We start from the raw sequence: 13,748 nt of genomic DNA, 5'->3' as shown, positions 1-13,748 counted from the left end.
TGGAAGTTAGGGGAAGACAATTTTCATGGAGGCAGTTTAATGGTTTGTTCAGAGATAGTGCATTTACATCAATGTTGTGACAATTTTGACAGATTTAAAACTAATAAAACATGGGTTTTTCCTTGATGTTGAAACACTCAGGTAGTCTGTCATTATATTTGACCTATTAGTAGGATAGTCGATGAAAAATTATATATATTATTAAAGACGTATACAATACAGATTTTCGTATTGACTGTATTTTCACTAGGTATATTATAATTATAAATATTAATGCAAAGCAGACAAATATCGTCTATATGTAAAATAAATCGTCAATAATAAGGACAAAGCGAGTGACTACTTTTAAGTGTTTTTCTTCCCAAAAACTTACCATGTAGCGGTTTACATTTTCCTATGTCGCAAACTTCCCATCTTTTGTTTTCTTCTAATGTAAAACACCACGGAGTACCGAGGAAATCTGGATCTCTGCAGTAATTACGGGCATCATCGGTCGTTTTATCCGGAAAGTGGTCATCACCAAAGTTGTGGCTGTTCGGCTTGTTTTGAGACCATAGTTGGCAGAAATATCCCGATGATGTCGTGAACGTTTTACCCATGTACGTCGCAGATGTGTCTTCATAGCAATCTTTACTCTCTTCGTCTGCCATTAGTGTTATCGAGAGAAAGATAACTTAAAAAATGCAATGCAAAACTCACGTTGTTTTTTTTACAAAAATTCAGAAATTAAAAATATGATTTTACGCAAGGTATTTTGTATCCTGTCACAGCGATTCTGTGATGAGCTGATGGTTTTATCACATTTTTCAGACGAGTCCGATTTAAATCTAAATCAGACATCAAAGGCTGTTTTATTTTTATCACATGCTATTACAAAGCCAGAAAACGACAAAATCAGTAAGTGACGTGATATACCATTTAAAACTGACGATAACAAGTTCCAGACAGGAAGCTGTAGCAAATAATGATAAAAAAAATTGCTCAAAAAAGTATAAAGCTTTGCTCACATAAACCGATCAGTTTTTCATCTGCAACTTCATGTACATCCAACTAATAAAGCGGTGAAGAAACTTACGACTAATGTACATTTACATATTTAACGAATTTAGAGAAGAATCCCTATATAGAATAACCAAAACAACAAAATTGAAAATGTTGCTGGCCCGGAATGATTGAGCCTGTTCATGTACGGTACTGGTTACTGCAAGCAACTGTCCATATCCCCTCATCATTTAAGCATAACAAGAGGGTCACGATGGCCCTTGATGGCTCACCTGACCCATCGAACTCATCCGAACAATTACCTAGACAAGCATTCTGACCAAGTTTCATGACAGTTGAGTCAAAAATGTGACCACTATAGTGTTAAAAAGGATACTAGTAATCCATATTTGATTAGTGTGACCTAGTTTTTTACCCAGGTGGTCCATATTCGAAATTGACTTAAAAATCATCAAAACAAAATTTCAGACCAAAGTCCAGGATACCTGAATTAATACAAAGGCCACTAGAGTTTTAACAAGGTTTTTCTATTTTTAGCTCCGGTGACCTAGTTTTTCATGCGAGATGACCCATGTTCGAACTCATTCGAGCAATTACCTAGACAAGCTTTCTTACAAAGTTTGATACTAATTGAGTCAAAAATGTTACCACTAGAGTGTTAACCAGGTTTTCCATATTTGGGCGGTGTGATCTAGTTCTTCATCCGAGATGACCCATGTTCGAACTTGACCTAGAAATCCTCAAAACAATGTTTCAGACCAATTTACAGGATATTTGGATAAAAACAGTAGCCACTAGAGTGTTAACAAGATTTTTCTACTTTTAGTTGCTGTGACCTAGTTTTTCATCCGAGATGACCCATGTTCAACTTCATCCGAACAATGGCCTAGACAAGAATCCTGGCCAAGTTTGATGATAATTGAGTCAAAAATGAGACAACTAGATTGTTAACAAGGTTTTTCCATATTTTGGCAGTGTAACCTAGTTTTAATTTGGATCAAAAACAGTAGCCACTAGAGTGTTAACAAGATTTTTTTACTTTTAGTTGCTGTGACCTTGTTTTTCATCCGAAATGACCCATGTTCGAACAAATCTAAGCAATTACCTAGACAAGCATCTTGGCTAAGTTTGATGATGATTGAGTCAAAAATGTGACTGCTAGAGTGTTAACAAGGTTGTTTTTTTTTTAGTATCGGTGACCTAGTTTTTCATCCGGGACAACGATGTTCGAACTCATCTGAGTTATTACCTAGACAAGCATTCTGACCAAGTTTGGTGGTGATTGAGGCAAAAATGTGACCACTATAGTGTTAACAAAGTTTTTTTCTATTTTTAGCTCCTTTTTTCATGCGAGATGACCTATGTTCGAACTCGTCTAAGCTATCATCTAGGCAAGCATCCTGACCAAATTTGATGATGATTGAGGGGAAAATGTGACCGCTAGAGCGTTAACAAGATTTTTCTATTTTTAGCCCCGGTGAAAATATTTTTTAATCTGAGATAACCATGTTCAAACTTATCCGAGCTAACACCTAGACAAGCATCCTGACCAAGTTTCATGAGGATTGAGGCAAAATTGTGACCGCTTGAGTGTTAGCAAGGTTTTGTTTAGCTCCTGTGACCTAGTTTTTTTTATCCGAGATGACCCATGTTCGAACTCATCCGAGCTATCAACTAGATAAGCATCCTGACCAAGTTTGATGATGATTTAGGCAATAATGTGTGACCGCTAAGGCTGTTAACGAACAAGTGTGGACGCACATTCAACGATCCTAAAAGCTCACCCTAAGCAAGCTCAGGTGAGCTAAAAATGTTAAAGATTTGAATTTAGAAACATCCGCAGATGTGTTCATTCGGCGGATATCATGGAACCTTCAATGCAGCACGTTGTGTCATTCCATGACAAAGGGAACTGTTAATAAAAAAGTCTGTACATGCATATATTACAGTTAAAAGAACTGAACGATGCAATCAGTTTAAAGATAGTTTAAAGGTGTTATCTGGCACTCGTCAAAAGTTGGTTTTCCCAAGTAGTTTAGGGTTCAAATAAACTTTGACTGTTAAAGATGCCCAATGGAATATTGTTCACTAAATTTGATGAGGAAGAAGAAGAAAAAGAAGAAGAAGAAGAAGAAGAAGAAAAACAACATCATCAGCAGCATAAACATTGTTTTATTGTAAGTAAGTCAGGGACATTGAAGATTAAAAGTTTAAAAGCTCAAAAGCATTTCTTTGGAATATTACCGGGAATTGTAAAACACTTGAAGTTGGTTCCGTCGAAGGCACGGCAGTGGTTTTCGGCCTCAGACAGGCTTTCATTTCGAAAGTCGAGCTCTTTAGTAAGACTGGGTACTTCATCCCACCTTTCACATGTCTTGTTGGAAACTGACATACTCTGTGTGGGACGGCCACTGGCGAGAAAGAACTCTGTTGTGATACACCCTACATACAATGAACAACAATACAGTTAGGATCACCGCACCTCATAGAATTATAATATCAGTTGATGTTAAATTTTACAATATAAAAGCCATCCGAAAATCCATCACGAAAAGTTAAACTCAATAATATAAAAAACATCTGTTATGGAAAACACTGGTTTTAGAAGGGTTTGTAATTATATTATAGATGTAGACCCAGTCTTGCATCAGTATTCATATAAATACATCAGTTCTGAGAGATTTTTCTTGGCTAATTTTACCGCCATAACATAGCTTTCAACAGACACGTACTAAACAATACTTGAGCCGCTTCATGACAAAACCAACATAATGGGTTTGCGACCAGCATGGATCCAGACAGGCCTGCGCATCCGCGCAGTCTGATCAGGATCCATGCTGTTCGCTTATTAACCCTATTACAAGTAGAGAAACTTATAGCGAACAGTATGGATCCTGATCAGACTGCGCGGATGCGAAGGCTGGTCTGGATACATGCTGGTAGCAAACCCACTATTTTGGTTTTGTCATGACACGGCTCAAGTGACTTAAAATAACATAGAATAACCCAACATAAAGCTTTAACGTATAACAATCTTAAATCTGAACACTTACAAAAAACTTACTTAACAACACTTAGAACTTAACAATCATGTACATGTACTTAATAATCCTTAGAGCTTAGCAATCATATACAGGTACAACGTTAAAAAAAAGGAAATTTGTCAGACGGGAATTTTGGTAAGGCGATTTTGACTTACAGAGAGTCAACTGTACTCAACAATTCCTAGCACTTAACGACCACATACTCCTTAGCAATTAACAACCACGTACTTTATAATTATAAGCATTTAAATTACCACGTACTTAGCAGTCTTTAGCGCTTAACATTCCTATAGTTAGACATCGCTTATTATCCATCTACAAAAAATACTCACGAACTTAAGGATTCTAAGAGATTTACAACCACGTGCATAACAATACTGATAAATATATAAAGCAATAGCACTTTACAACCACGTACTTAACGGTCATGAATGCTAGATGCTTACGTGTTAAAGAGCCCTTTGCGATGAGCATCCGTCTACTTAACTTACGTACATAATGTTTAGTGCATCCCTAGACTTTAGATTGCTTTGTTCTTTACATAAACGTACTTAATGATTTTCGATTAACAATGATTAAACATGCTTTCTTTATATATACGTACTTAATGATTATCGCTTACCAATGTTTAAACTTACTTTGTTCTTTACATATACGTACTTAATGATTAGCGCTTAACAATGATTTAACTGGCTTTGTTCTTTACATATACGTACTTAATGATTATCGCTTAACAATGATTTACCATGCTTTGTTCTTTACATATATATTACTTAATGATTAGCGCTTAACATGTCGCTTAAGGTAGAACGCGACACTTTGCGAACTTTCGAGTAGCGTCTTGAAAATTTGCATGCAAAAAGTCGACCACATTTCTAATTAGGTTCCGTTGATTTTATTTCAATAGTTTTAGCCAAATTTTGTACACACGGCGTCAAAGTTGACAATCAAAGCCCGTTTTTGAACATGACGTCGTTGCGTATCCTTGGCAACTGTTACGGGTATTTCAACGCCATTGGCGGATAAAATATCTTAAATTCTACAGCATTCGCTTTAAATTATTTTTTCCTTCTAGCTGATATAAAATTAATTGTTTTACGCCGAAAAATGATTGAAAATGGATAGAAAATTGTAAATTTTGTGTACAATTTGGCGTTCAGTTTTGTCGCATTTTTTGGCTTTAAAGCGGCTTATTAAAAAATTCCTGAAATAAATTTTTGATTTTTTTCTTAAAACGTACTTTAAAATTTTTCAATCTTTTCAATTTTCATCGCAAAGTTCAAAATCTAAACTATAAAAACTATTTAAGACGTTCTAAAATGTAGTAGATAACACTTACCTGCATTGGCATGGAATATAACACTGGTTGTCACGATGCAGGCTGTAAAAAATATAAAAGTTTTTTTGTTATTTCCAAATGCACATACATGTATAAACAACAACCACAATAGAGGATAGTTTTTGTTTGTTGGTTTTTTTGTTTGTTTGTTTGTTTTTAGTTTTATTTGTGAATATGTAAAATATCTGACAAAGCGGGATAATATAGAAGCAATCACTTTAAAGCGATATTTGTTTCGATAGTTCACAGGCATTTGCCGTGTTTTGACAGTAAATAGACCTTTCCATAGTGACGGATGTTGAATTTCGCGCATGCGCATTCGGCGCAGGGCAAACACGCGATAACGAAAGCGTACTATAAATATCTTTATTTTGATTTATCTTTATTTGGCATCACAGTCAAACGGATAAAGGATTAAATTAGCTAGGTAACCTAAAAGCTGAAAATGCATTATTATGCACGATTTCTGACTTTTTTCAGAATAATGCTTACTTCGATTTCATGTTTTATAAAATTTCTTAAGTTTTTGTATGAACTATTTCAATAACAAATAAGTTGACTTCATTATTAACTAATAGATATATTTCCACTTTTTACATCTCAATGTCAGTTGGAAATTTTTAAAACAATAGTCTTCTCTATGCCTTTTATGGCAATATTGGCAATAGGTCTATTTCACATCATTTTCAATGGCTCGATCAATGTTAAATAATGATATAAAGGTAGAAAGGGGCAATACATTTAAAGATATATAGACGTCTTGTTTTTTTTTCTTCTGGATTTAAAGTCACTACAGTCACTAAGATATCTCAAGTAAAAAACGATATTTTCATTTTGTTCTTGTCAAACAATTGTATTAAATGACACATATTATACAGTTAGCTGTTTGTATATTTTTGTAGTATTAGGAAAACATGGTATTAATGTATCATTGCACTTCCTGATATATTGTTTAAAATAAATTAGCATAAAAGCAAGGCACATTGTTTTTAGTGTTACAGATCAACAGCTTAATTTGTAATAAAACGGTAATACGCATATGCATGTAAACATGATAATTAGATGTTTCCTATAAATACAGGATTTATTTTCATCGAGTGGTATGAAAATAAGTATTTCTTGACAGTGAAATATGATAATTTGCATATCACAAGATGAAAATAAATACTGTATTTACAGGGAAAAAACTTGAATTTTCTGTTTATTATATATATTTTTCTCTTCTTTTTTTGACATTACAAATTGAAAGACTTCTCGTTAAATTTTGTGTATTGGCTGAATTTAGAAGAAAGTATTTCGACAAGGCATTAGTGGAAATAGGGAAAATGTGTTGCAGTGAAAAATTATTTTACTGTGATAATACAAATAATGAAAATACGCATTTTATTTCATCAATATTTCTAAATTTTTCATTTATAAGTATATAATAAAGAGGAATATTGCGTGCATCTATCTGGTGTATATTAAAGCCAATTAAACCATTATCACGCTAAATATCTAAGAAGTGTTCATCTTTAAATCTAGACAAATATATTCATCACTGACTAAAAAGCGGACTGGTACGGCTGACTATGATATGCACTGTCACATAGGTGGAATCATTTTCCACCAGCCGCTCTAAAGGTTAGCTTAAATTTTTCAAACAGCAGCCGACAGCTGCTCGCACAGAAATAAAAGATATTATGAGAAAATTAAATGAAATATTTTAACTAACCTACAACTATATAAACTAAAATTCCTCTTGATACATCCATTGTTAGATCCAACTGTGTAAAATTGTTTTTGTAGATTAAACTCAAGTGCCAAAGCCTAATCACTATCAATTATTAACTGCTGTCGATAAAATTCTCTATTTCAAGACTGACTTTAAAGGGACTTATGTTTTCTTATCATCTGTATATTCTCGAAATTCTCGTTTAGAGCCATTAATATTTTATTATCTAGTTTCAAACTGATTCCACCTATTAGAGTTCAGGTAAGATGGTCGTAACAGGATCAACACCTTCATCAAGTAACCGGAAATAAGTTAAAAGTAAAACAAACTATAACAGCAACGACAAAAACACTGTTGTCAATAGAAACCTGGAATAATATTGGCGTTTCTTGCGTTTATTTTGAGGTTTCTTTCAACGAAAAGATTATGTCAAAGCCTCGTTTTGAAATTGCTGGATTTTGCTTCTCTGAGTGTAATTTGATAATAAGATTAACGTGTTTGAACAAGATGCTTTTTGTTCAACTTATCAATGTAGAGCTGCAAGTGTCGTTGAAATAAGCAAATACATCTATATAGGTTTAATTTTAGTTTATTAGAGATGTTAACTTTATATAGTGTTATAGTAACTAGGGAACTTCCATTTACATAGCAAAATAGTTAAAAATTAATAAGAAAATACTTAAAGAACAAATACCAACATACAATATGTTGAGGCCCTATCTAGAATGCCACAATTTGACCTTAACCATGATTTTTCCCCGCAGTTTCTACCCATGGTAAACATTTTGTGTACATTTAGGCTGGAGTTAAAAATGTAAGTTCTGTACTGTAAGTATAAGTAAGTTAATTAATCCATTAATTTCGTTTGTTGAAAATTTTGCCGAGGACAATAACAACCTGTGGATCGTTCTCATTTTCGGAGCCACAATTAAGAGTCGTGGCGGTTTAAAAATATAGTCATCAACAAATTAAAAAAAAATCCGATAATATGATGTTACCTGTTAAGTAAGTGTGATAATTATAACGTAAAGATAAACTGTTTATATAATACAAACGGATAAATCTATTATGAATGTACATACATACATTTACAACCTTAGTGACTCTGGTTATATTTCCAAATAACCGTTCAAAAATCTTTTTTTTTTTTTTTTTTTTTTGAACCACGTTTAAAACCCGTTTATTCTAAAAAAATACGAGAATAAAACCATGATAACTTTAGCATTTACATTGATATGTAGATAATTAAAAAAATTAAAATTTGTTTTGTTATGTTTTAGTCGGGTATTATATCAGAATATATAAGACATTTTAAAGGTAAGATGTTCATTCATTTACACAATTACACAAGAAAAGGGGCAAAAGGATGAAAAAATAAAAGAGTAAAATCTTTATAACCAAAAATATATACGGGTGCTGTCAATATTTGAAGAAATTTCACGTTTTCACCCCCCCCCCCCCAAAAAAAAAAAACAAGAGTCATGTCAACATGGCCATCCCCCGCCGAATGTGTTTGCTCATTGGAAGAATGTATATGTAGTAGAGCAGAATAACTCCATTTTAAGAGGTCTTTTGGTAATGAAAACTGATGGCTATAGTGATTACAGATTTGAAACCTATGTGAATACTGATGGCTGAAAATAACAAAAGGCAATAACTGAAAAATAATGCAGAGTAGGTTATCATTCTTGTGTGCTGCATTCCTCCTCAGTTAAATCTATCCACCTATGAAGTTTCAAGTTGATACCTCAAATACTTTTTGAGAAAAAAATTGAATTGAAAAATTAAGTATGAAAAATAACAAAGGGCAATAACTCAAAAATTATAAAAGGTAGAGTTATCATTCTTGTGCAGTGTACACCTCCTGAGTGAGATCTATGCACCTATGAAGTTTCATTTTGATATCTCAAAGGCTTTTTGATTTATGCTCTGGACAAAAATTAATTTTGAAAAATAAAAAAGGGCAATAATTCAAAAATAATGCAGGGTAGAGTTATCATTCTTAAGCACTGCACTCCTCCTCAATGAGATCCATCCACCTTTGAAGTTTCAAGTTGATACCTCGAATACTTTTTGAGATAAGCTCTGGACAAAATAGCATGAAAAAAAACAAAGGGCAATAACTCAAAAATTGTATAGGAAAGAGTTATCATTCTTGCGCACAACATTCCTCCTCAATAAGATCTATCCACCTATGACATTTCATGTTGATATCTCAAACACTTTTTGAGTTATGCTCCACTCAGGTGAAAAATTAGGTATGAAAAATAACAAAGGGCAATAACTCAAAAATTATGAAAGGTAAAGTTATCATTCTTGTGCACTGCACACCTCCTGAGTGAGATCTATGCACCTATGAAGTTTCATGTTAATATCTCATAGGCTTTTGGAGTTATGCTCTGGACAAAAATCAATTTTGAAAAATAACAAAGGGCAATAACTAAAAAATCATGCAAGGTAGAGTTATCATTCTTGTGCACTGCACTCCTCCTCAATGAGGTCTATCCACCTATGAAGTTTCAAGTTGATAACTCAAATACTTTTAGAGATATGCTCCGGACAAAAATGTCGGACGGAAGGACGGACGGACGGAAGGACGGAAGGTCGGACGGACGGACGGAAGGACGGAAGGTCGGACGGACGGACGGAGACTATTTCTATATCCTCCGCCGAAAATTTTCGGCGGGGGATAAAAAAGAAGAAGTTTGCTATATAATAAATTCGTTATCAATATTCCTGGCTGGATATACGACCTAGCAGCTTGGGTTATATATCAACACAACAGTTTATATAGGGCCATATAACATGTGATATTTTTTAAAACTAATAATATATGCCGTGTTCAAGAGTAGTATCTTGCTGACTATATATAATTATTGGGACTTAAGTGATTTTTTAAATGCAGGGCCTTGATGTCTGACCCTAAAAAACTAGATCATTCAAACTATTGTTCAAAATGACTTATATATAAATGAAAAGCGTTTTATCGCTGTTAGCCAAAATCGGGCTTAGACTCACATAGAAAAAGAATTTTCAATTCATTTTTACTAAGTTAAAACTGGTTTTTTAACTCTTAGGTTTAAAGAAAAAGAAACTGAACACAGTTGATTTATAAAAATCTAACAACTCCAATTTTTATGTTTTCTTACATTTTGGTCCTCATTAGATTTTTCGTGAGCACTGCATGATGAACAAATGAAAATTAATGAAATCTTTTCATGAATAATCAATTCAATTTAAAACTAAAAAGGATAGCAAGAAAAGATGCTAAATATTCTTTTACATATGTATCTTTCTAAAAAGTTGTTATTAAATGTTTGTTGTCGATATCCGGTTCGAAACAAGATAAATAGTGATTCAAAGATGGCAACGATATTTTCGAAACTCAGTAAACTTTATCCTATTTTTTTGTATTTTATTACTTTATGAAAAGAAATACTAAATGTGTTTATCTTATTTCTCAATCGGAACTCCTCGGGCGACTTCAAGAATTTTCCGAACTTGACGGAGATTGCCGAGTTGTTACGATTGTCTTATTTCTATTACGTATAGGTTAGAGTGCATATTGGGTGTTCTTCGTAAATAAGAAAGCTAAAAAGGAGCGGAGCTTGCGAAGCGACTGTAGCTTTCTAATTTACGAAGAACATCCAATATGCACTCTAACCGGCTTAGTGCTCCGCCCATTTTTTTTCCGCCCAACACACTGCGTGACGTCACACGATAGCCTAAATGTGTATAACCATATTTGGAAGAGGTAGCGGTACACATTTTCGGATCACGTGTTTTGCATAGCTTATTCCCGCATTCTGTCTAGGTAAATCAGACAATATCACGATGCATATCCATATCGGTACCCTCTTTGCGAAATATTCTCAAACGGTACTCTCTTTGAACATACACAGGTCATTCTCTGCTAAAAAACAAACCAGCGATGGATAACAATGCAGTAAAAATTCATTGTAATAAGGAAAGGAGGTATGACACGTAGAAAAGATGTATACCACGGAACACTTGAATGTTTTATTTATGTGCTGATTTGTCATGTGCCCGATTTTCATGTACTGCAACTTCACAATAAGCTACAAAAGTCGACATGTCTTGCCTCGCCCGTCACCTCGACATATTTTCCGGGCTGAAATGAACCTGTAGCTTGATTATATATGCATCATACACATTTATTATGTTCATATACATATCATCTTCGGACAAATGGCAGTGAGTATATTGTCAAAAAAAATGTAAAATTAATAAAAACGCCCTACTTTCGGTTTTGCAGCGGCACGGGCTGTACATAATATTTACATTAAAAGTAAGAAATATATACTTTGTTGGAATAAGTGAACTTTTTATTTGGAAATTATAAAATGATACTGGTTCCGTAAGTATAATAAAACATTTTTACTGTTATTTTGCCTGTTTTCATTTCAATGAACCTCTTTTTTTAATTCTATGCCGTAGTGACGATATACATGTGCGTGTACGGAAAAAACATGATGCATAAATATTGATTAGTAGGCGTGAACTTCAAGATCTCTGCACATGCGTATATTTCACTTTAGCGCTCTTCGAAACTTAGCTCCGCCCACTTGCGTTTTATAATATAAAACGTCCAGTTTATATAAAATCTGTTCTATTAAGATTTGAAACCTGAAAATTTGAAAAATCCTCGTCGGTGATTGGCTTAAAAAAATTGGCGAGCACTAATTAAATTTAGTACACCATAATAATGAAGATAAAAATTTATCCATGTTCAACCTTAAAAATCATGAAAACAAGCGCCTGACTGACTTTGATTTAGCGCGGAAATCTGTCAAATTTAAAGATATAAAGTTATAACTTTTCCTCTAGTTTTTGAGTTATTAAAGAGTGACAACCATTTTAGGTGAAAGAAGATATTTGTCAAGGTCATTTTCTAGTTTTACCTACCTTTATTTATATGTTTTAAGAAATGTAGTCTGATCAGCACTATTAAGCAACATATTTTCGCGATAGCGTTTTCTCCTAAACATTCATTGTAGAATCTACATGTATGCATTAAAATCCTCTGTTGATTCAGATAAAGTAGTTATGTACTATGTCTAATTTTAGATAAAAAAAATCCTCAAATGGCAGATGTTGTGGATCTTAAAAGAGCCTTGAAACAGTGGGAGACGGAGTTTTGGAAAGAGAATGGCCGAAAACCAAATAAGGTACATGTACATGCATGACAATGATTTTGAAATGTTATTGTCACAAATTATGGTGTTCTTGGGTACAACAGTACTCAGAATTTCCCAAAATTTTCAACAATGATAAGAACTGTACTTTCACAGACTTTTACTGGTATTTATTACTTTGTCAGTGATCAAGACAATATATAAAATTTAGGTTAATATGAAATATTTACTCTTGGCTTTATAATAAATAAGCAGTGTTTCTGCCAGCTCTGATTTTCTGAGGGTCTTTTATGACCCCCTGTATGATATTTTAGGGGTCATTTAAAATTCATAAGGGTCATGCCAATAAATTTAACAAAAATGTAAAAAAAAACAACAGGTAACACTTTATAAGTTTTATTTACAATATTTTGTATATTTTTCGTGAAGAAATTGGTCAATCTCTGCTATTTTGGATTATTTGTCATCCAATAATAACGCTGTATTTCTTAAAAATTATGTGTGTTAATTTTCATAGAAGAAAGAAAGTCGATACTATATTGAAATTCGTTCATAGTCGCCTTCTATTTTTCATAGTGCTTCATAGTACCGCCTAGTGACGTAATCAAGGGCCAAATAAAGCTTGACACTAAATATGTTAGTGTTCATCCTTAGCTGTTTTACAGAAATTAGAAACATTCTCCTGTCGCTATCGCTCCCTTTGAAGTTTCTAATTTCTGTAGAACAGCAGAGATGAACACTAACATATACGCAGACTGCATTTTCCAGCAGACAGTTATTCGTTCGCAGAATATGACGACAACAAAATAAATAATTTTGTCTGGGCGCTTTCAATATATGCAGTAACGTATAAATGCAAGCGTTTATTAACTAGTTGAAATTGGCTAAATGCCGGACCACGGACCCGGTAAATTTCATTTCTCATTAAAATTATAGTGGAGCCCACGGTAAACATTCCGTACATTTTTATACTGAATTGAGAGTTTATAGTCTGTATATCTGACTTGTGTTGAAATCAGCGATGGTGAAATTCTTGCGTCACAAAATTCGCACTAACTAAATTTCATTGCGTCATGGCTGAAAATAGTGCGCCAAAAACGCAAAAACGCGCTCTGGCAGAAACACTGAATAAGCACTCATTGGGATAAGAGGGATGCTTGCTAGAATAAATTCTTGGATTACTATATATGATACATGTATATGTGTTATTGTATACCTTAAAAGGGGCATTGATCCAACCTCTCGAGTATATGGATGGCACTAACCATGTTGCTAAAGGGTTGAAGGCTGTGCACAGTGATTCACCAAATGTTCAATTTGATTTCTTTCAACCTGATTTGATATTTTGATTTGATTCTTGTAACTATGTAGTATTTTATATTTGATACCTCAAAGGAATGCCCAAGTCATGTTGGAATTTGGACATTGGTCATGGTTCGATGGTTTTTGGCAGTTATGCCCCTTTCACTTTTGAAAAAAATAAGAAATTTTCA

General features: G+C 33.6%; 1 protein-coding gene across 1 annotated transcript in view; it reads left to right on the top strand.

The window, feature by feature from the left end:
- The first annotated feature begins 11,873 nt into the window (after nucleotides 1-11,873).
- LOC132756962 (ATP-dependent DNA helicase Q4-like) overlaps nucleotides 11,874-13,748 on the top strand; it is a 246,443-nt gene continuing 244,568 nt past the window's right edge. The window contains exons 1-2 of the mRNA XM_060748106.1: nucleotides 11,874-12,003; nucleotides 12,188-12,288. Of these exons, the coding sequence (XP_060604089.1) occupies nucleotides 12,205-12,288 (84 nt within the window). The 5' untranslated portion in view covers nucleotides 11,874-12,003; nucleotides 12,188-12,204. The remainder of the gene's footprint in view (nucleotides 12,004-12,187; nucleotides 12,289-13,748) is intronic.

The sequence above is a fragment of the Ruditapes philippinarum genome, unplaced genomic scaffold, assembly GCF_026571515.1.
Source record: "Ruditapes philippinarum isolate M1 unplaced genomic scaffold, ASM2657151v2 ctg568_1_1_1_1, whole genome shotgun sequence".
NCBI classification, from domain to species: Eukaryota; Metazoa; Mollusca; class Bivalvia; order Venerida; family Veneridae; genus Ruditapes; species Ruditapes philippinarum.
Note: the sequence above shows the minus strand (reverse complement) of the source record. Positions and strands in the feature narration are given on the sequence as shown.